The 26,942-nt window shown below is 45.8% G+C and overlaps 3 protein-coding genes and 1 long non-coding RNA gene across 5 annotated transcripts; 3 read left to right on the forward strand and 1 right to left on the reverse strand.

The window, feature by feature from the left end:
* Positions 1–1,553: 1,553 nt before the first annotated feature.
* On the reverse strand, positions 1,554–3,972 carry LOC311428829. Of its 2 annotated transcripts, XR_014687908.1 has the most exons (4): positions 3,838–3,972; positions 3,236–3,395; positions 2,284–2,375; positions 1,554–1,856 (listed from the first exon to the last, which is right to left on the reverse strand). It is a non-coding gene; the product is annotated as an uncharacterized lncRNA (long non-coding RNA). The 2 variants fall into 2 exon arrangements; XR_014687909.1 differs by having other exon boundaries at positions 3,236–3,936.
* Positions 3,973–5,830: 1,858 nt separating this feature from the next.
* LOC311428820 (zinc finger CCCH domain-containing protein 11A-like) lies at positions 5,831–23,821 on the forward strand. The gene is made up of 4 exons (XM_084540085.1): positions 5,831–5,921; positions 21,891–22,060; positions 22,475–22,536; positions 23,081–23,821. The coding sequence occupies exons 2-4, from the start codon at positions 21,899–21,901 to the stop codon at positions 23,346–23,348; spliced, it is 492 nt and encodes a 163-aa protein (XP_084396211.1). The 5' UTR covers positions 5,831–5,921; positions 21,891–21,898; the 3' UTR covers positions 23,349–23,821.
* On the forward strand, positions 12,080–16,621 carry LOC311428823 (zinc finger CCCH domain-containing protein 11A-like). Its single transcript, XM_084540090.1, has 7 exons — positions 12,080–12,180; positions 13,487–13,539; positions 13,924–14,101; positions 14,301–14,420; positions 15,200–15,323; positions 15,754–15,956; positions 16,501–16,621. The coding sequence occupies exons 3-6, from the start codon at positions 14,048–14,050 to the stop codon at positions 15,867–15,869; spliced, it is 414 nt and encodes a 137-aa protein (XP_084396216.1). The 5' UTR covers positions 12,080–12,180; positions 13,487–13,539; positions 13,924–14,047; the 3' UTR covers positions 15,870–15,956; positions 16,501–16,621.
* Positions 23,289–25,801, forward strand: LOC311428819 (uncharacterized protein). The gene is made up of 3 exons (XM_084540084.1): positions 23,289–24,837; positions 25,020–25,046; positions 25,470–25,801. The coding sequence occupies exons 1-3, from the start codon at positions 24,466–24,468 to the stop codon at positions 25,782–25,784; spliced, it is 714 nt and encodes a 237-aa protein (XP_084396210.1). The 5' UTR covers positions 23,289–24,465; the 3' UTR covers positions 25,785–25,801.
* Positions 25,802–26,942: the final 1,141 nt, after the last annotated feature.

The raw sequence follows: 26,942 nt of genomic DNA on the forward strand, positions 1-26,942 counted from the left end.
GTGGCTTAACAAATAAAGACACCATTCAATTTTCTCTCAAGGTGTTTTAACAAGCCCTTTCTCAGTTTTCTTTCTGCTACATAATTCACTACTGGTTTAACAATCCTGGAAAACAGAAGGGCAAAAGGTGGCAACACAAACCCATAAAGTTGGGCTATTTTTAGCTAAAAGGACAGACTGCACATTTATGTGGTCTTGAGTCTTTCAAAGAATGCCATGGATTAAGTCAACGTGTTCTGGTAGTCTACGGATCACTTTGGCTTACGAAGAGAAGCCTGGGCTTTTCAATTTGGTCATTCAGAGCAACTTCATTACAACTTTAGTCCCTCCACCCTTTCTTCTTGTGAATACCAAGCACCCCTTCAACACACAAACTTGATGTTGCCCCTTCGTCTACCACCCCTCGCACTTTTAACAGCTGGAACTGTTTACAAAGACTCAGCAGACCTGAGAATTTAAACGTAACAGGGATCTATCTTTCTTTACCTGCTGAAACAGAGGCAATTTTTCTCTGGTCCGTCAGGCATTCCATCTTTTAATTCATCTCCAGAAATCAAGGATGCATCGTCATCACTGTCAAACATATCATCTTGTAAAATAGGATTGAAATGGTCTGAAAGGCAAAAGAGGTTTGTTAACTTTCCTGAATAGCCTTTGTCTCTTTCTCTTCCATTAATACAGCTTCTAAATCAGTGCCAAAACCCTTTCTTCATTTGAGAGCACACACTGAAAGCTATTTCCTAGAGTTCAGCCCACCACAGATCTAAGGAGATGGAACAAGGCCCTACAAAGCTGTACTAAGTCCCACTGATGTGTACGTATAAGGTACGCTACTCTTGGTGATTTTTTTCTCCCCCTTAGAATAAAGCAGATTACGAACAATTTCTGCAGTTGCTAAATAGCTAAAATAAAACAAAAACAAACAAGACCATTTCTTTCTGGAGGAGGTTCCCACAATGAAAGCATGGGGATAAAGGATGTGATGGCCACAGAATTCCATTCATCTAGTAAATATCAATGCTAATTGATCTCACGTGTATAGTACGATCCACAAACATTTAAATTAGGAGACTGGTTAAAAATGATGATAGCTAAAACAATATTTAGCTTAGACCAGTTATACTTGTATCCTGGTCCTGACATTCTTCAGAAAGGAATTAGAAACATTGACCTAGAAATGCTTCCCCTCCAAAGATCTGAGTTTTGATTTTTGAAAGAAAAATAGGTGCCTTATACTTCAAACCTCAAGTCAACCTCTACAAATGCTAATTATCTTAGCTGCCCTCAGAAGCAGGATGCTTCAGTAGAGAACGCATCGTCCTTTACTGTGTTTTGAGTCATTCAGAGCTTCCATTTGGCATTTCAGTTTCGAATCCACAATAAAACCTATGCGTTGTATTCCAGACTTGCCCAAAAAAAAGACATGCACATGGAAATAATAAAATTCTACCACCATTATGTCTGAAAGGTTTAAGTTGATTGCACAAACCGCAAGTTTTTGCTTTAGCAGAATTATAAAGAAGTGGATGCTGTGGTTATACCTTGCTGTCGGTCCTTCTTTAGCGCAAGCTGTGCATGCGGGAAGATCTTCTGCACAACTTGTAAAATATTCTCTACTGATCTTTGAAAAAGTGGCTTGAAAATGGGTGATAGTGCTTATACGGGTGAAGCCTTGATCCGGTTTGAAGCTGGAACAACCTTCTTCATAGCCATGAAAAAGTCCTTTGCTTTTATTTTAATAGAATTAACGTCTAGTAGCAACTTCTCCCTACTTGCATAAATCTGAGGATAGCATCGGCGTAGAGAGCACAGCACAGCTTCAGTACAGAGGGATTTGATATCTGCACCACAGTATCCTAACAAACAAAAATCAAACGTTACATCGGTCAAGGCCCAGGTTTACAACATGCAACATTTAAAGAATTTGTAATGCCAAAACCAAACAGCTTAACAGGGAATTCAAAGTGCTACCGCTCTGCAGGGGTGTTTCATGTTGCTCACTGCCTGATATCCTGCGCTTATGCAGCTGAAGCAGACTCCTCATCAAAAACTATACTCTTGAGGAAGATGCCCCAGAACCATTTAATGTTCTCAGACAACAAGAGGAACGATAACAAAGAGTAAATAGATGAAAGCATCTCACTCAGATTGCTATGAAGGTGTGCCAGCTGCCTCGTTGACTAGTTGTGCAGCAAGGCACAAGAGCATGGGTACTGCCTGGTACAAGCTAAGGTTCTTTACAACTTGGTCACAAGCAAGAATCCGTTTCTGTTTCAGTCTTACCAATGCATTTCTCAGCTAGTTCATCAAGCAACATGTCCGGTGGCTGAGGGGTCCAGTCACAAGTATGAATCTTGAAAATTTCTTTTCCAACCCTGAAGCAAAATCATTGCATTTTAGCTTGTCCCAAGTTTTCCTTAAAAATACCAACAAGAAACAAACAAACCAAAAGGCAAACAAACAGACAAAAAAAACAGTCCTCCCTCAAAACCCCTCATCTACTAATACACTTTTCTTACTTGCTCAACTTTCAAGTATTTTACAGTTATTTAATATACACTCTGCATTGTCAACCAGGAAATTGAATATTTCTTATTTGTTATACTGAACTTTTTCTAGGAACCTACAGTGAAAGAAAAGGCATTTATAGCTTCAATAACAAGTTTCCAAACTACGAGACCTAAGGACCCAGAGGAAAATACTGTAATGAAAAATTTATCCAGAAACATTTCTTTGCTGTCCAAAAAACTTCTCTAAAACTTAGCAAGCTTTCATTGGGACAGTCTCATTACTTCATCACATTTGCTTTCCAGCCAGTAAATTCACAGAAAGCACTTCTGGCACAATGCTTCCAATTGCTACAATTACTATAAAGAAGAAAAGAATTATGACTCAAACTACTACCACTGATCCGGGGCACAATCAAATGCAAACACGTCCACTATTCACTCATAAGGGAAGGATTGAGACCAAAAACACAACTTCATGATGAAAGCGCCCAAGTGGACTAAATAATTAAGCAAACAGGTACAACTTTGGGAATTAAAGGTTTGATTATAGAACTAACTACTTGGTGGTATCATCCTGACCATATATATCCAGTACCAGATTTGCCCTCCATGGAACAACGCAGTGTCTCCACGTGTCACTCTTTTGTTCAAGTTGTCAATTACTTTTTTTTCCTATAAAGTTGGACTTTGCCATGGTAGCACTAACGTTGAATTTAAGTTCTCACCTCTTAATTTGGCAAGTTGAAGAGGAACTGTCTGCCAAAGCGTCCTGGTCTTCGTAAAGCAGGATCTATAGAATCCAGTCTGTTGGTAGCTCCGATTACCACGATCTCCCCTCTGTTATCTATGCCATCCATAAGCGTCTGAAGAGTTGAAACAATGGAACTAATAGAAAAATATAATTTTTACTTACTGGTTCAGTAAATTTTGATACATTCCACATGACTTTTTTGATGCCGGAATAACCTTCTTCCTAGTGGTCATTCAAAACTGGGAAAAAAATAGTCTACCAAGTCGGGGTTTTTTTGATTTGATAATAAATCTGCAGACTGTTAAGTCATCAAGCACTTCAAGACTGTTTGAAATAATCTCTACGTTAATATAAAAGGAGTACTGCACACTTCTGCTCAGGAAGAAAATCACGGAAAATGTCAACTTTGATTTTAGATGTTGAATTTGTTGCAGTGAGATCTTCCTCATCGCACGATTCTATTTGGATTTAAACCATATTATCTATGGAGAGACCAAGATTAGGACAAGAACAGCACAGAGTTCAGCATGAAGCCAATCAGGAGCTCAAGTTTGTATTCTTTGTATTCAACTTTACCCTTCTCTTGCTGGAAGGACCTGCTTTTTGACTCTCCTTCTCTTCACTAGGAGCATGTTCCCTCTTGCATTCGTAATGCTCTTTCTCAGTGGTTTTAGTCTTGTCCTTTGTATCTTGGCATCTCTCTGTAACAGCTGAGGAGGAAAGGTTTTTAGAGCTACATTCAGTGTCAGACTTGAGAGAGGAAGTTTGCCGCAATTTCTCACCAGGCTCACAAGACTCTTTGCCGGACAAAACGGTTTCTTTTGAAATGAGGTCACGTTGTTTTGATCTTCTTGCTTTCTCCTTGTCTCCACGGTCATCACATTGGTACTGGGCGAGGTATTCATCATTCCCAGGAGATTTCGGAGGGTCCACGACACTGCACAAAATAAAATCACATTTCTCACTTCTGCTGAAGGACGTGAATATTAAGAGTAAAACCTTCCAACGTCGAACAAACAAACAAAAACCTCCGAACTACAGGAACCCTCGCAAAGATATGCCATTTAGAAACCTCTCCTGTGATTAGGACACCTTCTTCAGCTCCCAGAGAAAGTGTTTTTTCCCCTCTTGCTTCTGAAGCCATTGCACTAAAAAAGCAAACGCATCTGTCTCCCTCCACATGCTGCTCTGAATAAGAGCCAGAATATTCAAAGCCACTCTATTTGTTCTCCCCACATAGCCGAAAAAACACCAGTTGAAAGAGTTTTCTACCTCTCTCCACGAATTTACATCCACATATCCTATGACTGCAAAAATAGAAGGCGGGGCTCAGGAGAAACAGCCAGTGCTGGAAATGAAAAAAAGCAGCCTGTTTCTTCAGAGTCTTAAGCCTATGCTACTAGGAACAAAACAAAACAAAACAAAACAAAACAAAACAAGAGGAGAGGAGAACAACAGCGGGAAATTTACCTATTCTCCAGGTGTTCAATTGCAAAGCCTCCTCTGGAGGATCAACAGTTGTGAATTCAGTGTGCTTACGAGAAATCAGATCTACATCTGAACCACAACTACTTCAGTAGTATCACGAACTTCTGTTACTCTGAAGAAGCAGTCAGCACCGTTTCTATGTTAGGAAAGAGCTGAACAGAGTCTGTTATTCACATCAAGTAGTCAGGCAGGTTTCTTTAGGAAGGCTGGGTTTCACTAGAACATTACTAGCCTGTAAGCCTCATGGCATCACCTTCCACCTTGACTGCTGAACCTCCTTGCTCCCTACTATCTTCTTTGCCAAGATACAGCTGTCCACATTTACTTTTCCTACTTGGCTGGACTGAATTTAAGAAGATCTTGCATCTAAGAAAGGGAACAAAAGCTGCTGCCCAGCAGCGTCTGGCTCAGGGAGGAGTGAGAAAGCTCTGTGCAGTCCCCAAGGTCCGTGCAGCAGGAGGCAGGAGGTGCTCCAGGCTCACAGCAGCAGTTCCCCTGCGGCCTGTGCAGGGAGAGGCCCCTGGTGGAGCAGGCTGTGCCCCTGGTGGAGCAGGCTGTCCCCCTGCAGCCCATGGGTCCCCCGTGGAGCAGATCTCCACGCTGCAGCCCCCCTGCGGGTGGAGGAGCCCCCGGTGGAGCAGGTGGCTGTGGCCTGGAGGAGGCCGCGGCCTGTGGAGAGCCCCCGCAGGAGCAGGCCCCGGGCTGGACTGGAACAGGCTGTGCTGAGCCTGCTTTGCCCGTGACGCTCCTTGTGGAGTGATCTCCCTGTCCTTCTGGCAGCCCTTGAGCCCTTGCCAGCCTCTTTTCTCCCCTTGGCGTTGGAGGAGGGGCAGGGAGAGAGCGCTTGTGCTGGAGCTCAGCTGCCCAGCTGAGGAAAACCACCACGGCTCTGTCTTGCCGCTGCTGCAGCACGCTGGTAGCAGCCAGCACCGTCTGTTCTTCGAGCCTCAGCAAGCCCACAGCATCTTCCGTGAAGGGATCCCTTTCCTTCACGCCTGACAGGCGCCGCCTCCAGAGGCTGAGGGCTTGTGACCCGTTTGCAAGCGCTTTCTCAGTGCCCCCTTCCCCAGAGACGGATCCCAGCTGCTTGGCTTCACTGCCCTCTGCTGCCAGGCTCCCGCAGCTGCTATCCCAGCAGCGCAGCGAACATGCGGATAGAAGGCTGCATCATCGTGAGTATCCGCACGTTCCCATGTTACATCTTTCATTTTCCCTCATTCACAATCGTGTTTTTTGGTCAAGAAAAGTTATCACAAGGAAAAAAAGAATTGTACTTCTCTAATAAGTAGTCTTTGTTGTCCGGCCAGTATCAGTAAAAATCCCTGCTCGCCGGTAACTAGAGCCCTTCATAGACCAGCGGGGGGCAGGGGAAAGGCCTCCTGCCCGGCCGGGCTCCCCTCTGCTGCCCTGAGGGGGAGCAGGCCGTGTCGCGGGCCCTGTGGGTCGGGGTGCCCTTAGGGGAGGGGGGGGGGTGAAGGGCGCAGGGCCTGGAGGCAGGGCTGGGGGCTGGGGTGTTCCCTCCCCCTGTACCAGCCCCTTCTGGGCCCTGTGAGACGCGGAGCTGCTGCCCGGGGTTAGGCCCAAGGTCTCCTGTCAGGCCCGGGGCCGCCCTTCCCCTCGCCCTGCCCTTCCCTCCCGCTCCTGAACCCTTCGTCAGGCCTTGCTGGGCCCTCTGTCCGGCTGTCTGTCTGTCCGTGCATCTGACCCTCTGGCCATCTGTCCCACCACCCTGCCCCGTCCCTGCCCTCTCCCTAAGGAAGCAAAGAGTCCCCGGGCTGCCTTCATGGGGGGGGTAGGGGGGAGAGGGGAGGTTCTGCTGAGAAAAAAATGAAAGATTTCCCCCTTAACGGGCGCCTTGCGAGTTCTTTCGAGTTCCAACCTTCTGCCTTCCTTCCGTAGCAGTGCCTCTAAGGGGTGCGCTGTAAGGCAGCCCTCATCTGGCGCGTTGCTCCTCCGTTCCCCCAAGGAACTGCCTTCAGGATCTGACTAACTCTGGATGCACCCGGTTGTCGCCTTAATTTCTCCTTTAGCTTGCTGAAAACAAGCCGGTTGGGTGACCTTTTGCGTTTCTCGCTTAAAATTTGGATCGAGGAGGTCTGTGTTTCCTTACGCTGATGTCCACGCTGAAGGTGCAGAAGGGTTCCGTGCTGTTGCTTGGGTCAGCCTTGTTGCCAGGTTTGGAATGTTTAGCCTACCGGTGCTTCGGTGCTGTTGGGCTGCACTCAGAGTGTGAGCTCTGGGCGTTATTTCTCAAATACTGCGTTATTTGAGCGTACAGACCCGAGATACTCTGCGGAGAGGTGATTTAAGGCACGTCAGAACCACCGCTGCGGCGTGTGCCAGCGTCGGACGCCCGTTCGAGTGATCGGGCGGAGCAGGTGAATTGAATTTGGTGCTGGGTGGCGAGGTGATGTTGGGGGAAGAGCTAGGCTAAGGAGAGCTTCCTCTTGCTCTGCCCCTTCCCATCTCAAATGGCCGCTTCCTGGGGAGATGGGTTCGTTGGGAGGTTAACTACAACGTTACAGTGAGGATGAGGAATCACCTTTAGTCCCGTAGGTATTTGCTGCCAGGCCGCAGCGTTGATTTCAGAAATTGTATTTAAAAAAGGGAAAAGAAAGGAAAGATGTATTCTTTAACATACTCTCTTTTCTCGGAGAGTAGATGGAGGAGCTTCAGCCGTGCCCTTCCTCCGGAAACGATTCCCAGTGTCTGCTCAGACACTGAGGAGGAAAATGGAGGAGAGCCACCCGATAGAAATAAAGGAAAGAAGGGGTCATGGATTAAGGGAAAAGCACTACTTAAAAAATTGGTGCTCTCTAAAAACGGGTTAAGGGTTTGGGACCTGCAGGTGCTGCCTACACCTGTGTGCGTTGCAGTCGTGCCTGTTGCCACTGAGCAAAACGGGGAGAGCTGCTTTGTCGAACGCGGCGTGTTAAAGCACGTGCCACTGCCTGGAAGAAAAGCACGGACTTCCCTCGTGTGGGCCTTCTTCCCTAGCGATCTGTGGTTTACCTGATGGTTTCCCATAAGCTGAGAATGTTTAAAAGAAAAAAAAAAAACAAAAATCAAAAACCAACACCAACGTTGAGAGTGGTGAAGCAGATCCTCACGTGGGGACTCAGAATCAGCGGTGACATCACCATGCGAAGCATTGTGTGTGCTTCGGGTTGGGGCTGCTGCGAGCCTCGCAGCGGGGAGGGAGAGCGGATCCGGGGTGCCTCTGTGTCAGCCCTCTGCCCTGGTGGCTTTGTGAGCACTGAGAGTTTGACTCCTGTGTTCCCAGCTTTCGCTTCCGCACCTGCGGTGTGGCAGAGCCAGCGAGCTGCTTGCTCAGCTGGAGGAGGAAGAGGAGTGACCTCAACATTGCCGAGGTAAAGCACAATTATTGAAAAGATTTGGCAAAGATGTGGGTTGTACCAGCGCGGCTGCTGCAGCTGCAGCAGATCCTGGAGCATTGGAGAAGATAGAGAGGGTTTTCTTCATGAAAAGAATGCTGTTAAAAGTGTTTTCATGCCAGAAATTAGGATAAACGCCTCTGTTGTTTGACATCCTCTATTGAGCTGGCACATTGGCATTACAGCGTACCTGGCACGCTGTTTGTATTAAAAAAAAAAGGTATTTTATTCAGGGCAGGCCAGAAACCTGCCTTGGCACTTGCACATCGCAGCAATGCTTACAGACCCTGCATCCTGGCTGCCAGGCCAGGATCTAAATCCGATGGTGCTGTTGGTAAACTGAAGCTCAGGAAGCGCTTCTGGGTTTTTTTGTCCTTCCATGTGAATTTTTACCCTGTGAAGATGGTGTATTAAGCTATTTTCGTAACAACAAATAGGTTTAAAAGCAGTTTCAGTTTAACATCTACACGCTTGGGTGTTATTAACAGAGCTTTGTATACTGAGCTGGTGCTTGGTAGGAGAAAAAACATCAATCTTACCTGGGAAACCTGGACCCCCTCAGCTACATACTGCTATGAGGAAACTCAGATGTAAGAACACACTTAAATAACACCTCACCAGAGCTGTTGTGCTCCTGACCACCAAAGGCACCTTTTTCCAACACCGTCGTACTGGAAGTTGATGCAGCTGGTTCCATCCGTAACGTGTGACTGTACAGTGCTGTAAAAGAACTATTTTTTCACAGCTTTGGAGAAAGTGAAGCAGAGAAAACCACGCATAACCACTGATACCTGGACCCCAAACTGCCACAGGCTGACGGTGATGCCCACTGGATATCTCCTGATACCCTGCTGCCTTCTGACTGCTCCAGCAGAAGTCCTGTTTTAATTAGCCAGCAGGTCCCTCTGAGGGAGGGACTTTGCTAAAACTCCTGCCGTAGGAAGTATCCTACGGGAGCCAAGTTGCTAAACTGATGTGTGGTTTTCCCTTAACCCCCTCACCCCTGACTTTCCAGCTCCTGACAGCACTGCCAACGTGTGCAGTGTCACCGTGTGCCATCTAGGTGCCAGCTGCCATGGTTTATATATTGTAAAATTAGTGATTTGGGACTCGTGAGCACTGAGGAGAGGCTAGCAATTGCTTAAGAGCTTTCCTTGTGTCGCTCTGGGGCAGGGAGATGGGTGAAACATCTTAGGCTTGAAAGTGATTCCCTGCAGAGTGACGTGCTCAGATCTGCACAACAGATCTGTCGTTTTGGTCACCTTATTAGATCCCTGCTTGAGAGGTTGCTTGCAAGAATCGATTCCTCTTCACCTTGATGTGTCAAGCTAAAGACAAATCTGTGCCGAAGCACTGTTTGATCAGACGAGTGCCTCAGTTCAGGATTGTTCTTTGACAGCTACAGAAACAGCAGGACGATCAGCGCCTTCAGGAACAGATGAATTTGATCTTGAGGCTGTCGTAAAACAGGTCCCTGAAGTCTGAAGACTGTTCAAATAGTTTGGGCCAGCAAGGAGCAGCTGTACGTGGCGGCTGCGGTAACTCGGGGCTCCGAGTCTCAGAGAGCGTGGTGAAAGGTGACCCCCAGCTGGCTGCTGGAGGAAGCTGAGGCAGCGTTCAGCTCTAACCTTTGCCTTCTTGGCTGGCATCTTTGCACTCCTGCTGTCAGTGGGTGTTGAGTGTCCTTCCCGGCAGCCTCAGAACGTGCCCTCAGATGTAGGCAGCATTTAGCAGCTAGAATTCCCTCAAATAGAAAGAGTACAAATGATGCGTTTTCTGCTTTTGCTTTGGAACTCTTAGCTTGAGGTTTTCCTGCAGGCCATGAGGTTTCTTGCAGCAGCAGGGATGAGTTGTGTTAGCAAGAGGCTGTTCTGTGCTTCGACTGTGGGAAGATGAATGGTTACGTGTGCACCGTTAAATATAACTTGACACCTAGCACACCGCACTTGCAGCCTGTGGGGTGCTTTAACAAGCAGGTAAATCAGCAGAGGCTGTTTTGCAGCCGGGGTGATGCTGGGTGATTAAAAAGCAGGGGCAGAACAAGGAGTTTCTAGTGTTTGTTCTTGCTTGTCATCCGACTCTCCACTTCCACTGTTCTTTAAAAAAAACAAAAACAAACAAACAAACAAATAAAAAAAAAAAACAAGCAAGGGGTAAGCATCTTAATATCTTTATTATAAATGGAAGGCACAAAAGAGGCCAGCAACAGAGACTGTCCAAGAGAAATGCTTTGTGCTTTATAAACAAACAAGGAAGTACCCTTAGGTGGGTGTGATAATCCTCCTCTAATGCGTTTTTGGGGTGCAAAAATAGATTTGTTCCTTTCTTGCTCTTCTCTGCAGGACAAAGGCAGAATAGGCACTGCAAAGTTAGACCAGGGAGGTCAGTTTGTTCCGTACTGAGAAAGACAAGCCTGTAAAACAAACTAGACAGATTTTCTTTGTACTATTCATCTTCCTTCAGCAAAGGCAAAGCTTATGACACTTGTTGGTGTGTATTTCCAGACCCCCAGCTACTGGCACTGTAGCGCATCTCTAATTCTTTGGTACAAAAGGTTCAAAATCTCTTAATGCAAAAATTTTACCAGCACCCTGGAGCAAAAAAAAAAGAAATCTAAAACCCTTACCAACTTCTATTACAGACCTGCTGAGTGCACCAGAGTTACTCATTTTTATTCAGGCTTTCAGGGGCAACTTCAGTTGGTTTAGCGCTTGGATTGCTATGTTGGCAGATGTCAGTTTAAAAAAAAAAAAAGCTTTTGAGGTCCTTTTTAAAATGAGACTGCTTTTTTGGAATTTGGAATACTGCAAGGTATCGTTGGTTTTGCTTTCTTCCCATTCCTTAGACCAGATCCATTCAGATTCTGAACAGCGTTCCCGGTGTGTTCAGGAAAATGGAAGGCAACAAGCAAAATGATGAGCTCCTTGGGCAGTCAAAAGAGCTAAATCTGGAGAGTGTTTTGAGTCAAACTTCCATGCTAAGGAGCACCAGTAATTGTTAGAAGTAGCTGCAGAGGAACCTGCATGGCACTGGGTGTGTTTCTGAAGGTGCTAAAGGTCCGAAGTGACGATTCCTACCCATACTAAAGAAGAGAAGGAAACCTTGCACTTAACTACTGTTTTTATTCCCTTTGTCCAGCAGTCAAAAGCAGTAACTAATATGAGAACCCAACTTTTCCTCTCTTTATTTTAGATTTGGGAAAATTCCCTGCCAAAACAATATTTCCTGGAAAATTCACTAGTGTTTGTGTGAGTAAAAGCTTCCAACCTTTTATTATTAATTTGTAAGAACTATTTCATCCACTTTTGTCCAGAAGAGTCAGAAATAATTTGCACAGAAATGTGCAGCGTTTTAATGAAAGGATTCAGAATCACTCTGAATTGAACTTTATCTGGTCTGGTTGCAGGTTTTGTGACATTTAGTGTCTTTAAAAAAAAAAAAAATCAAAATTTCTGACTTCATATCAGAAAAAAAGAAAAAAAAATGCTTGTGGCGAAATAAAATCTGTTGCAGCTCTGCTCATCGAAAACTCATTGGCTGTTAAATTGGACCTAAGTCGTCTTCTCTAACCTTTCATGATCCTGCAGCAATGGCTGATGATGGATATATGGATTAGGGAACAGCACGTGATGGCAAACCTGTGGTATTTGCTACTGTACTGGGTCTGGCTGGAATGTTTACTTTCCCTGCAGCAGCCCATACAGTGCCGTACTCTGTACTTGTAGCTGGAACAGCAGTGTTATCACACCAGTGTTGTGTGTACTGCTGAGCAGCAGTGGCACAGCATTGGGCCTTTCTCTAACCCTCCTAGGGGGTGGGCAAAAAGGTGAGGAGAGAAACATCACTAGGGCAGCTGACCTAAACCAATCAAAGGGATATTCCATACCATGTGATGTCCCACTCAGCAATAAAAGGTGGAAACAGGAAGAAGAGGGGAGGGGTGGGCTCTCGTTGGGAAAACGTCGGTCCTCCTCTCGAACACCGGCTGCGTGCGTTGAGGCCTTGCTTCAAGGACGTGGTCAATCATGGCTCATTTGTGGGAAGTAGAGAGTAATTTCTTTCCTCTGCACTTCCATATAGCCTTCATTTATTTTGTTTGTTTGTTTTCCTCCCTTCTTTTTATTTTTCCTTTTCCCCTCCCCTTTCCCTTTTTATTTCCCCTTAGTTAAATTGTTTAGTTCATGGTAGTCTTTATTTAATTATTATAATTTTTTCCCTTTAATTAAATTATCCTTATCTCAACCCGTGAGTTGTTCTTTGCTTTACTTCTCCCCCTCCTCATCTAAAGGAGGGGGAGTGAGAGAGCGGTTGTGGGGTTTAGCTGCCCAGCACGGTAAAACCACCACAGCTACAGCGCAGAAAGAAAAACCAAATTGCTTCCAAAAAATCAAAGTAATTCAAAATCCTTGGTATCATGCAGCCGTGCCACTGGCAAAGTGAGCATTCCCCTGCCTCTCAAAGCTTGCTGTACCCTTGATCTGCTGTCTTGCTGCTGTTAATTGATTGCAACTCTACATGTCTGATCAGGGCTACGAGTTGTTCTCGATATGGAGATCATACAACATCTACTGTGCACGCTTGTGTGTATAGATATGTTTATCCTGTATGCATGTACATCCGTATGCATATTTGTGTGCTGGCCCCCAGATCCCTCATGTTACAAAGCATCGGCCTCGAAGGCATACTCATCAAAATCTTTTGCAGAGCCTCCATTTTTTTCTAGTTCCCTCAAAATGAGAGAATTTTTACGCGCTCTCTGTGTCGAAAAGGCAAAAATTCTGATTTTCACTGTCGCTCTCGCTAACTTTCTCTCACTCCCTCCTCGTGTGTGTATAAACACAGATGTGTGTATGCGTATGCACATCTGTGGATTTAGATGCACTGGTATGTTTTTTGCTGTACAGGTAATAAAGACGGGGAAAGGTTTTTGTGTTTTCTTAATAGGTGAAGAAATCTTGAAGACCAGAGATTGGAACATGCTGAATTTTAAATTAAAAAAAAAAAAAGAAAAAAAAAGTTAAATTGTCCGGCTGTGGAAGATGGAGCCTCATTTTTGCAGCCACTTTGAATCACGAGTTCATCTCTAAATGCGCTGTTTTTTTTTTGTTTTTGTTTTGTTTTGGTTTTTGTTTTTTATTTTTTTGAAGAGCTAACTAACCGTGGCTGCATCCAGTCTGAGAGAGCATTCAAATGGACTTGCTTCCTCTCTTAGTTATAAGCTGTTTAAAAGCGCATCCTATGTTTGAATTGTGGATGAGAGGTTCCCTTGGCAAAGTGAGGAGGAAAATTCTTCCTACCCCTTTATTATTAATTCACGGATTCAGTCTTGGTTCGGCCTACAGGAGCAGTTAACTGGAAGCCTTTGAAGATCGATAACTTTGCTGAGGTTGTCCAGGTAGGTGAAATCGAAGACCCACAGGGCCTGGAACGTGCTGTTTAATGCGTCCTAACTGTGTTCTAGAGAAGTTATTTGTAGCCATAGTTGATTATTGACTTGCATGTATCATCAGGTGGTTTTTTAAGGAGTGACTCCGTTTTCAGGCTTCCAGATGTGCTCCAGGTCATATTATTGAGGATGTGGAAGAGAACGCTTGCTGACAAAGCTCCTGGCAGCTTTACAGAACTTTAATATTTAGTTAGTTCATGTAACAGCTGATTTCAAGGCTTTGCTCTCTTTGAGAGACTGATAACTTGATTTGATTAACTGAAGAAAGCTGGAAAAATGTTTGTTCCTCATTATTTTTCACTTGTTACTTTCTTTCGGGTTACTTTTAAAAAGAAGATTTCACTGATCACAAGCCAGTAGAAGACTTTCAGCCCAAGCAAGGGTGAAGACAGCTCTCTCCAAGAGCAGAGGAAGTCCCTGTGGAGAGAACCCGAGCTTGTTAGCAGAACTCGTCGGCATGTCTAAACAAGGAGACGATTGCTACTTCTATTTCTATTCTACCTGTAGCAAGGTATGGCTGGCTTTCCTTTGCTTTGCTTTTTTCTCCTCTTTTTTCAGGAAGGAGTAGATTAGGAGGAGGAAGCACACTGGTCTTTGGTTAACTTGAGAACCAGATAGATTGTGAATTCAGTTGTAGCACCATTAGGCAGCAGCATGGCCATTTTTGAGGCTGTACTCTATTTTCCTTGTTGGTTTCCTTTTGGTTCCAGGGAGACAAATGTGCCTACCGCCACTGCGAAGCTGCTCTGGGCAATGAGACGGTCTGCAAGCTGTGGCAGGAGGGTCGTTGTTTCAGGAATGTCTGCCGATTCAGACACATGGAAATTGACGTGAGTGCCTAACAATGTGTTCTCAAAATAAATCCACAAAAGCATTTTTCAGTGCCGTAGGTGTACTGATTGCGCTTTTGCAGGATAGATTTGTTTGCTTCAAAATCATACTGGTTTCTGTTACCAAGAGAGGGGGTGGGAGGAAGCAGAGGGAAATAAAATCAATGCCTTAGGTATGTCTTAGCAAGATATTTGTTTATTTTTTTTTATTAGATGCTGACAGTTTTCTCAAGAGATGCAGAATAGCTGTTAAATAGACTGCTAAAACGTGCTGGAGCAGGGGGGTAATAAACAGGCTGTTCTATCCTCATGGGAGCAGGCTTGATAATGAACTATCAGGTGTCTTCTGACCCACAGTCCTTCAGATAACGCTGTTGTAGCTGCCTGGGGTAGGAAGTGGGGAAAGTTAAAGGTGCAGCAGAACTAAGTCTCCAAGAAGTAGTTCTAGACAGGGTTAACCTAGGCAATTTCAGATGTTCTTTTTCCCTCTGAATAATCCTAGTATAATCCTAGGTGTATTAGTTTAAGCCACCCTCAAGTGATGTCTGAGAGTGCCTGTCTTCTCAAACTGAGTGATGACCAAACTAAATGTGCATAGTGGTTACAGCTTATGCAAACTTTGTGAATATGCCCAGAAATACTACACTTAACTGAGAAACTGACCTTTGGAATGCTGTTTCAGCACTGTGTTGTGACAGCTGTCACGATCTGGAGCTGTGCATCTCTTTGCAAGCCTCAGGTGCATGTTATCACGAGCTTTTCTTTCTTTCTGTCTTCAGAAAAAGCGCAGTGAGATTCCTTGCTACTGGGAGAAGCAGCCGGGAGGCTGTCAGAAAGCCAACTGTGCTTTTCATCATGCAAAGGGACGTTACATCGATGGACAATTCTTACCACCAAGCAAGAGTGAGTTTAGGTCCTTTTTCTTTAAGCGCTGAAGAATTAATTTTGAGTATTACTTAGTGGGTGCCAATCCTGTAGGGGGCGTCAGGTAACTGTTCATTTGTGAGGGCAGGAAAAGGTCTGCAGTCATAGGTGTACTGCACCGAGTGTACTGCTGGTGTTTGTTTTCTGCTTTCGTGCTCAGCTTCTCTTTGCTTTGTGTGATGTTTGCCTTGCAGTTTGCTTCCTGTTGTTTCCGCTTTTGCTGGGTGGTAGGGAGATGTGTTGTTGTTGGAAGGGAAATCATTGTTCACGGTGTAAGCAGTGATGGGATGGGCAAAAGGAGATGCTGAATTCGTTGTCTGTGCGGGTTATCTGCCTTTGCTACCATCTCTTTGCATTGTGGTCAAAGTTTTAAACTGCCATATTACCGATGATCCTCCTCTTCCTCTAGCTACACTGCCAAGTCCGCCTGAGTGCGCGGACGATGATCTGAAAGTGGCTCAGATGTCACTGCAGCAAAACAAACTTTCTGTCCAGTCAAATCCCTCTCCACAGCTAAGGGGGTGACGAAAGTGGAAAACTCTGAAAATGTCCCAAGCCCTACACACCCTCCAGTGTTAATCAATGCTGCAGATGATGATGAAGATGATGATGGTGAGCATGTTTTGGTTCTTGGAAGGAATTTGTGCTGTAAATGAATGTGTTAAATCTTTGGTTCTTGGAAGGAATCTGTGCTGTAAATGAGTGTATAAATCACAGATGACCTGAGGTCTGACTAGCGATAGGGCAGGCAGTCTGGCCAGGTCCCTGGTGGCTTTGTCTGGCAGTCAGTGGACAGAAGCTGAAACGTTGGAGGAAAGCTTAGAACCACTCCTGGCTTTAGCTGGTCTTTTGTGTAAAGTTCTATGTGAAACTAGGAAGGAAATTTCTTTTTTCTGTCTGAAGAGCAATGTGTTGTGTAGTAGTTAAAGCTGCAGAGAGAATCTAGAGTCCTAGATGTTTTGTCCTAGTGTATTCTACTTAGGAGTTCATCAGGTCAGTGTAGCTGTTTAAAAACAATCAATCAAACAAACAAACAAACAAAACAAAACAGCAAAAAAGTTTTTTATATGAACCATGGGCTGAAGTGTCACTGCATGAGCTACGTAATCATGACCAACCTGGTCTATGCATAACTGAATCGATTTTTCCCCTTCAGACCAACTTTCTGAGGAAGGAGAAGAAACTAAAACTCCCGTCCAGCATCCAGCTGCGGAAGGCAAAAATGGATTACGGGTGATTTCCACTCGGAAAGGCAGTTCTATTACTACTAAACAAGGTATGCCAGCACCTTAGTAGGATAAATCAGAAGAACTTGACAGTTAAGTCAAAAGCAGCGTGGTGTAAAAACACAACAAAATGTAGGGGTGCTGAATGGAGTCGGTTATTTCCATGATCTCATTTCTGCCATTAATACCATCATGTGCCCATTGGGTCAGAAAGGTGAACTCCTTTTCTTTACTTTTGGAGAACAAAACAGGGCCACAGCATGGAGTTTAAATGGCTGCACGTGCAGCCTTGCAACCACTGTTGATAAGCCATATCTAACGATAGAGGGATCTAATATTGTGTAAATGGATTAAAATTAAAACTACATTTTGAACCCTGAAGGATGAAAGGAGGGGCAAAATGCCATTGGTTCTATGGCTCTTTCACTTGTGAGGAGTGTTGACAGGCTTTATTCGAAATACTTCAGAAAGTTCCTGAGCGCTAAGAAGCCTGAGGACCTGTGGTCCTCAGTGAGTGCCTCTAAGCCTGTCTCATGAACTGTTTCCTGTTTTCAGAGGGCAATCTGAATTTTGGAATAAAAACACTTGAGGAAATCAAATGGCAGAAGATGAAGGAAAAAAATAAGAGACACGGTGGTGAGTTAATATTGCCTACTTTCTTATCCTGTTCACGGCAGGTGATGGTGACTGGGAGCTGCTTGAGGGACAGACTTCCATTTTTAGCTGGGGGCATAAAGCAACCTGATTCTCAGCCAGCTGGTATTCTAAATGGGAGTCCAAAGGGCAACCAGAGGCAAATTAGTCACCTCTCTTCTTTACATGCTCTGCTTGCTGTATTTTTGACAGTAACAAATCATTTAAAGTTTTTTGTTCTTTGTGATAGTTTTTTACGTTGGGTAAACTTCCTTATGTTTTGGTTGCTCTGAACAGAAGGTTCTTCAAGATCTTCTCTTCGTCCCGTTGATTCTATGATTTTTCCTGCTCCAGAAGAGGAAAATGTCCGGACAGTGGTGAGAACTGTGACAGTGTCTTCCAAGAAAGGTAATAATGAATGCTTTTGTTTTGATTTCATTACTCCTAAACTGGAGGGTTAAGCAATAATTAAAACAATTCACCCATGTTAGCCTTCTGGTGCTGCCTTCTGTTCAAAACGTGCTTTTATGCTTAAAGTCCCTGGTTGTACTGGAAAGATTTGGTGCTCAGGTTAAGCGCAGTGGCAGGAGAAAAAAAAAAGTGTCAGTATGCCAATAGGGGGGTAACTGAAAAACAGAAGAGTAACGAGAAGAGCGAGCTGTAGAAGCCAGTGCTATATAAGAAGCAATTTCTGAAGCATTAAAGAGGCGTACAGTGGCAGGTGTGGACACAGTATGACAGGTGTTTGTGTATAAATTGTTTAGAGCTGTGCAAATGCCTTTTAAAGGGAAAAAAGTGTGGAAGTACTTTTACTCGTAGACATTCACCTTAGAAAGGAGTATTTCTCAGCATTTGCACCTAAGAATATTCTGCTTGCTTATGCAGCTTTGTTCTGCACAAAGTATAGGTGTCAAGCAGACTCAGATTCACTCTCTACTATCTCAGCTGGAATTTGAAGCAAGCACTGAGACTATTAATATTTTTTTTCCATGTTAATTATAGTTAAAATATGAGTTTGTGTGGTCTAGCTGTCAAAACAGTGTCTGACTAGGGTTTTTTGGACATGGGCTAACAGGATAATATTTCTGTTGGCTACTGGTTTCTGTGAAATAGAAAAAAAAATTCCCTTTTGTTTTAGGGGAGGAACCTGTGGTTCGAGTAGATCTTGCTGATAGACAAGGAAAACGGAAAGCCTCCGCGGGTGAGAACTTTTTACGAGCTGTTACGTAGGTGCTGCCTTCTATATATGACTGCATTAAAGAGTATTTGTGATGTATGAAAGGAAAATACATTGCAGTGGAGATCTGTGTTGACGGCAGAAATGGAAAAAAAAAAAAAAAATCATTTAGCAGCTGAAAGGCAATTCTATGAAAATATGCTTGAAAAAGAGAAGCTTATTGTTGACTGTTCTCAAACCTTCCTGCAAAGAAAAGTTCTTACAATATTCCTTGTTTTCTCTGAAGATGATGTAGGCAGCCTTCCAGTGAAGCGCAGCCTTGCTGAAAGGCTGGGGAAGAAGGTAGAGGCTCCGGGAAATGCTGACAAAGCACCCAAGAGAGAGACAGGTACTAAACGGGCATCTGGATTGGATTCCTGGGTTTCGTATTTAGTCTTTCTGTTTGTCCTTTTCCAGTGATGTTTCTTTTTGCATGTTGGCTGAGGTCGTAATCACTGGGATTCAAAGCTACCTTTCCTGTCTTGTTTTGAAATGTGAACCTGAAGTTGACATTATGCAGCCTCCCTAATTCGTTCTTTTTCTGTTTTGCAGTTCGAGTTCCCAAGTCTCTGAAGGACAGGCTGGGATTACCTCCTAAACAGACCAGTACTGAGAGAGGTAACAGCTAGATCTTAAATATGCTTTCTCCTCCGTCCTTTCCACGAACTTGGACTGCTTTCATACATCCCTACAAACTAATTTAAACGAAAACAAAGAACTGACCCCTCTTGGTTGAGTGCTGAAGCTCTTCTGACAGCCACTATCAGAACTCTGTCTCTAGGTGTGTGTTTATTTTCTACTTGTGCCTTGTCGAGGTTTTTAGCTGCTTCTGTGAACCGTTACGTACAATTAGAATAGAACCACTGCCAGGAGCAGGAATTTGAAATGCAGTCTGAAAAAGTAATAAAGTAAAGCAGCATTTCTGTGTAGCAGTTCTCTCTGGATAGGGCTGGTCTTCAAAATACAAGTGGCTCAGAGGAGGAGGAGAATGTTGTTCTAAGGATATTGTTCTAAGATGCATTATTGGGAACGCTCAAGATGAGTTTTCCTTAGTGCTCTGACAAATTTTGGAGACTTAAAATATTGCTGGACTCTCTTTAAATGTTGGTGCTTCTCCTCATTTCTTGATGATGACAGGGAAGGCTGCTAAGCCGATGGGAGAGATCCATGTGAAAACACTGGAGGAAATCCGTCGTGAGAAAGCTCTTCAGAGACGCGAACCTCAAGCCAAAGCCGAGGCTGAAGGGCACGGTAAAACTGAAGATTCCAGCGCAGGGGCAAGAGCTGCTCGTGCAGGTCGCATGCAAACTTTCTCTGAAGCCTTGTCTGAAAAAAAGAATAATCGCTTGGTAGAAGAGAAGAAAAAAGCAGGAGAATGCCATAGCAAGAGCAAAATTCAGGGTGAGTCCAAGAAGCAGCTCGCTCTGTCCGGGCCCAGCAAAGGGCAGGCGAAGGAGCCGGCAGGAAAAGTCAAGCCAGAAGGAGAAGTGCGTGTTAAAACCTTGGAAGAAATAAAGCGTGAGAAAGCTCTGCGGATGCAGCAGAGTGAAGGAGATGTGCCAGCTCCCTCAGCACAACCCGGACCTGCCCCAGCAGAGCAGAAATCTTTATGGAGCACAAAACTAACAGGTAATAAGATGCTTTAATGCCTGCCCCAGTGAGGTGCTTCCCATATTGAGCAAGTTCAGTTTGCTCAGGATCTGCTTCATGGATAAATGCTGAATGGCTTGCACATTGTAGCCTTTCTCTCTCTCTCTCATGGGACACAAGGAAATAAATGCACAAAGGAAACAAGTACCCAGCTTTCTTTATTTCTGCCGTTGACAACACTTTTTTTTGTCTTTTTTTAAAGCACCTGAAAAAGAAGAAAAGAAGGCAGTGGAATTGAACCGGCCTTTTCCTAAACTTTCCTCTGGACCTGATGTACAGGTGAGTCCTCTGTGAAGACACACATACATTCGTACAATTTCTGATAATTCTGACAAGTTTTGTTACTCACCGTGTGCCACCCTCTTGAGTGTGTTCTTACCCTTCAGCAGCTGGTAGGAGCTGCAGTGCAGTCTAAATCCTATCGCCAGCAGCATTTCCAGACAACTCTGTAATCCTCAAACTTGGAATCAGTCTGTTTATACCACAGCAAGAAAGAAACCCTGTTAGCACCAGCTGAAATCTACACAGTTAACGTGGAGGGAATTCTTTTTGTTCTTACTGACTTGATCTGTCAGACATGAAGGATTTAATACAGAAGGCCAGAGTTCTGTGTTCAAGGAAATCAATCTGTCAGTGGATACTGTATAGGGGAACTTGTATGACTTTCTGCTGCTTAAAAAGAATGTGATAAATAGATGTACAGCAGAACACCCTAGCTGTTTAAAGAAGCTTGCCATAGTGGATATTGCAGATATGTGAGACTGCGTCCATAGTAAAGCATGGCTCTTGTTACAGGCAGAATTTTATGGGAAAAAAACCAACCAAACAAACAAACAAAAAAACCAACAGTAACCTGAACGAGATTAATATGCTGTTCCACATCAAGACCATTTTGGAGGGATTGCTGATCAGATTTTCTTAACGAAATCTCCACGGATTTTATTTATTTTTTTTGTCCTACTCATGCACTACTTTTCTTTCCTTCTAGCCCACTCAGCAGAGTGGAACTCGTAAATGTCCAGAGAAGAGCTTTGAAGAGAGACGGTGGGAGAAGTGGCAGCAGAGAGAACAACAAGAGAAGCTTCGGCAGGAGGAAGCTGCTGTCAAATCTACTGCTGGCTTCTTTAATACTGAACCAGCAGGGAAAGTGGCAGCTCAATTTCAGGGCCAGGAAGCTAAAAGTAAGTGTTGAAGGTTAAGAGTTACTTAGGTTGTCTTCTGAAATACAGACAGAAGATGACAATTCTCATGCTGTAACTCTGGCTGGGTGCATTTTGCCACGCAGTGCTACGAAGCGAAGGGTGTACTTTCTTTTTCTTAGTTTGTTTCTTTTCCTGCCAGCCAGATGTTAGGTAAGGAACGGGAGACTAGAAAATGACACTACAAATGTGGACTTTGTAGAACAACTTAACTGTGGGACATCACTGCAAGGGAGAGGAAGCTGGTACAAGAGTTGCATACACTCTTGTCCTACTATAACTGCTGCTTTTTCCTTTCCTAGCGGGAGCGGGACTTTAAATATAAAAGCTGTCTATATTTGTGAACCTAGCTTGCACTTAGGATTGCTATGTGTCTGAGGTTTCCCTTGTCCTGGATTATTATTTACTGTAGCTCTTCGGTTTCTTTGTTCCTTTGTATGGCTTGTTGGTAGACAGAGTTTACTATGTGGAAAAGATTCCTGAGAATCCAGGCAATGGCGGTGTAATTGTGCTGGCCAAATGCATTTAAGTGTGTAGAAGGACTGTGGAAATGATTAAGAGAACCTGGATTTTTCCTGAGGCAGAGCAAGACTGTATCAGTTCTCTCTTCCTTTTACTCTAGCCAACTTTATGACATCTGCGAAGCCTTCGCGTGGGAAAGTCACTTTCCCCAAGAAGAAGGCACTGAAACGTAAGGCACCTGGGAGTTACCCGTCTGCCATAGCAGCTGTGGAACTACAGACTGCCTTTGATGCTGACATGATGGGACCTCCAGCCAGAAAAGCAGCCATGGTAAGGCCAGGGGCTAATGCAGCGATGGATCCCTTGTTAAATTTCTACCCTCCTCTATTTGAAAAGGTGGAAAACTCAAACGTTCTGCAGGCCTTCTGTTTCCTTAGAAATCCAGTAGCTGTCTCCAGGATGCTTGTAGAACCCTTCTGTATTTATGAGATGAATGGCACTCTTTAACCGGTACTCTGATGCTGTGATTTCTCTGGTGTGGGGGATTTTGTCCATTAATGCCATGTTCTTAAAAGACACCAGATCGTGAGTAACCTCCAGGTGAATGTGAACTTTCTTCAGGAGCACCTTGGTTTTGTATTTTGGCCACGGCTCCGCAATGCCAGAGGAGAAGCAGTGTGGAGGAAAAAGCTATTAAGGAATCTTTTACCCATGTGTCATAAATACTGTTTTGCTGCTTTCTAGGGTGTTTCAGACGTGCCGGAGCACGTCCCAGCCATCAGACTTGAAGAAAATCCCCCAAACAGGTGACAACCCCAACTTGTTCTTTTTCTTAATCAGTGTATATCCCCAGGGAAACATAAGTTCTGTCACATGTGGGAAAAAATGAGGGTTCTGAGATAATTGAAGCCAAAATCCATCAAAGGAATAAGTCACCTGAAACCACTTTCTAGCAGCTAGCAGGATTGCTTAATTAGGCTTTCTTGAAATGCTGCAAGTCAGCACAGCTTTCCGGTGACTTCTTGGGTTGTCTGAATACCTGAACGAGGATGAGGTGAAGTTCTACTTCCTCGTGAGGTGATAGATGATGAGTAGTGTCCTCTGCCTTTTGGTCCTCAAGAATGCCACCTCAACTCCAGGTGCCCTGGCTTCACAGATAAACCCCCAGACTGAAAAATGTACCTGGTAACACATCGGGCTCTAAATGTAGCCCTGGGTTGATTGATAACAATCCCTGTGTAAGATTGAAGCATAGGAGGGCTTGCCTACAGTTTTAAGAGCCGGTTTGCAGGAAAAGGATTTCCCGTTAAGAAATGGCATATCCTGATTGTTCTTTCTTGCTCTCCCAAGACCTGAAGTGCGTCTTGGAAGCCCGGAAAGATTTGAGGAGCAGATGGAGATGGATCTCGAGACCTCGACCTCAGCTTCTTCCCAGCCAGAAGAGGCACGGACACGCTGGCTGAGTTCCACAGGGAACGTGCCCTTATCTGCGGATGAAGATTTTGAGAAGCTACTTTGGGAAATCTCAGGAGGCAGACTGGAAGCCGAAATCGACTTAGACCCAGGGAAGGACGAGGATGACCTCCTCCTTGAACTCTCCGAGATGATTGACAGTTGAACTGCGTAGTCCTAGGGTATAATTAAAAAAAAAAAAAAAATTAAAACTGTTCTTCTTGTTGGATACCCCGAGGTGATCCTTTTTCTAACTGAGGCTTTGCAATGAGACTTAAAGCACAGTCCGAAGTGGTAGAAATTGGCAGGATCTGCCCTCAGTTGTCCTAAATTTCCCTGCTGGTCAGAGTTAAGGTCTTGTGCATCCATTCTGTAACTATAGGTGGTTACCTTCGATATCGAGAGGACAAAGCACTTCTTTTGGCACAGAAAGATCTCCATTGGCACGCCATGGTGGCTGCAAATCGATCTTCTGATGGAGCGATGCTCTGAAGGCTTAAATGTAAAGCTTCTTCCTTCCTCCGCCCTTGGCACAACTCGATGTTGGGCACATTGTGAAGCTTCGGTGTTCTGATTTCTCGGACAGTTGATAGCCAAATCCTGGAGTTACTATGTCAACTCTTGACTTTTACTCGTGTATGCCATTGTTTTGACTGTACCCGTGTCAGATGATGAAGCTGTAGGGGTGGGAGGGAGCAGAATCGTTGTTCCAGTGTGTTGTGGACCAAACTTGCTGCCAGGAATGGGGGTGGGGGTCAGCCCACCCAGCCTTCCTTTCAATTATCAGGGAGGATCAAATGGTGAAAAGCAGCAGCTCTGCCATGCGGCTCCACTACCCCCACTCCCTTCTCTTGTGCTATACCAAAGTTCCCCCAGGCTTTGGTTGGTGCTTTTTGCCTGTGTGAGGACTCCGGGGCGAGCAGTCGGGACTCTGCCGCAGTCACAGGGTCGATGAAGGGTTGTTTAAGTGCCTCTTGGTTTTAAAAGTTGCTCCCCTGAGCTGCTGGCTCTGCTGCCTGCTACAGCAAATGTTCGGGTGCCATCAGCATCGCACTTGGGCGTGGGCACTGACCCTGCGGAGGACAGAGCTGAGATTCGGGTGTATTGTGTACCCTGCCACCAGCCATCGTTTTTTTTCCCCTAGCAGATCAATTTTGAATTATTTTCCGAACTTTTCGCGGCACGGTAGGCACTTCCCGCTATGATTTGTGAAGCTGTGGGGGCCCTCAGGCATTTGCTGCTGGCAGAGGAAAAGCGCTTGTCGAATTTGTTGTAAATACTTAATGTTTGGACAAAACCACGCGTCTCTGTGTGTGTGTGTGTGTGTGTGTGCTGTGACGCCCCGGCCCCACCAGGGAAAACCTCCGCCGACGAAACTGCTGCTGGAGCTCACGCAGGCCTTCATCGTGCCGAAGGACTTCACGGGGACTTCTGGCGGCTCAGAAATGGGGGAGAAAAAGCAAACTCAGGAGGAGGAGAGCTCAGAGACTGCGCCCACCTGCCCTCGCTTTCCCTTCACCCCAAGAAGCCCTGTTCTACCATCAGCCTTCGCCTCTTCTGCCTGCGGTGCTGGGAGCGGGAGCGGCGAGGCGGCAGCAGCCATGGCGTACCGCGGGCAGGGCCAGAAGGTGCAGAAGGTGATGGTGCAGCCCATCGTATCCTTCCTGCGGCTGGGGGGTGCCGGGGAGGTGGGTGGGGGGCGGCTCGGACCTCAGGGGGCTCGGCCCGGGCCTTGAGGCCTTGTCGCGGGGCCCTGAGGCCTCGCTGTGGGGTTTGGGGCCTTGTCCCGAGCCCGGAACTGTCGTCCCCGTGCTGAGCCCTTAACGCAGCGCCCCAGAACCTCATCTTCCGCTACCTGCAGAACGTGAGTACCGCGGGGAGGGGGCGGGGATGGGGATTTGGGGAGTGTGGGGGGAGTGGGGAGGGTCTGGGGATTCCCCTCGGTGAGTTTTCGGCTCCTGGCTGTGTCCCGGGACGGGTTTGTGGGGGATGGAGAGCTGTGCGGTGTGCTGGTGGGCACAAGGAGCCCGGCATTTCCCCCTCGTGTAGCCGGGCGTGCAGGGGTGTTCCCTTGTGACTGGAAACGTGTTCTTCACCAAACGTGTAGTATTCACCCGATGGTATAACGCTCAAATGTCAGATTGCACATTGGAACTGCCCCTGAGAGTTGCTCCTCGGAGCGTTTGGGAGCTGTCGTGGCTGTGGCTAGCAGGTATTTCTGAACACATGAGAGAACAAAAGTGCTCAGTGTTTGTGGCCCGACTTACTCTCCTCCTTCGTTCTGCAGAGGTCGAGGATCCAGGTGTGGCTCTATGAGCAGGTGAACATGCGGATAGAAGGCTGCATCATCGTGAGTATCCGCACGTCCCCATGTTACATCTTTCATTTTGCCTCATTCACAATCGTGTTTTTTGGTCAAGAAAAGTTATCACAAGGAAAAAGAGATTTGTACTTCTCTGCCTTTCCCCTCGCCCTGCCCTTCCCTCCCGCTCCTGAGCCCTTCGTCAGGCCTTGCTGGGCCCTCTGTCCGGCTGTCTGTCCGTCCATCCGAACCTCTGGCCATCTGTCCCACCACCCTGCCCCGTCCCTGCCCTCTCCCTAAGGAAGCAAAGAGTCCCCGGTCTGCCTTCATGGGGGGGTTGGGGGGGGGGGGGAGGGAGAGGGGAGGTTCTGCTGATAAAAAAATGAAAGATTTCCCCCTTAACGGGCGCCTTGCGAGTTCTTTCGAGTTCCAACCTTCTGCCTTCCTTCCGTAGCAGTGCCTCTAAGGGGTGCGCTGTAAGGCAGCCCTCATCTGGCGCGTTGCTCCTCCGTTCCCCCAAGGAACTGCCTTCAGGATCTGACTAACTCTGGATGCACCCGGTTGTCGCCTTAATTTCTCCTTTAGCTTGCTGAAAACAAGCCGGTTGGGTGACCTTTTGCGTTTCTCGCTTAAAATTTGGATCGAGGAGGTCTGTGTTTCCTTATGCTGATGTCCACGCTGAAGGTGCAGAAGGGTTCCATGCTGTTGCTTGGGTCAGCCTTATTGCCAGGTTTGGAATGTTTAGCCTACCGGTGCTTCGGTGCTGTTGGGCTGCACTCAGAGTGTGAGCTCTGGGCGTTATTTCTCAAATACTGCGTTATTTGAGCGTACAGACCCGAGATATTCTGCGGAGAGGTGATTTAAGGCACGTCAGAACCACCGCTGCGGCGTGTGCCAGCGTCGGACGCCCGTTCGAGTGATCGGGCGGAGCAGGTGAATTGAATTTGGTGCTGGGTGGCGAGGTGGTGTTGGGGGAAGAGCTAGGCTAAGGAGAGCTTCCTCTTGCTCTGCCCCTTCCCATCTCAAATGGCCGCTTCCTGGGGAGATGGGTTCGTTGGGAGGTTAACTACAACGTTACAGTGAGGATGAGGAATCACCTTTAGTCCCGTAGGTATTTGCTGCCAGGCCGCAGCGTTGATTTCAGAAATTGTATTTAAAAAACCGAAAAGAAAGGAAAGATGTATTCTTTAACATACTCTCTTTTCTCGGAGAGTAGATGGAGGAGCTTCAGCCGTGCCCTTCCTCCGGAAACGATTCCCAGTGTCTGCTCAGACACTGAGGAGGAAAATGGAGGAGAGCCACCCGATAGAAATAAAGGAAAGAAGGGGTCATGGATTAAGGGAAAAGCACTACTTAAAAAATTGGTGCTCTCTAAAAACGGGTTAAGGGTTTGGGACCTGCAGGTGTTGCCTACACCTGTGTGCGTTGCAGTCGTGCCTGTTGCCACTGAGCAAAACG

Source organism: Aythya ferina (assembly GCF_964211825.1).
Source record: "Aythya ferina genome assembly, contig: HAP1_SCAFFOLD_152, whole genome shotgun sequence".
In the NCBI taxonomy this organism is placed as follows: Eukaryota; Metazoa; Chordata; class Aves; order Anseriformes; family Anatidae; genus Aythya; species Aythya ferina.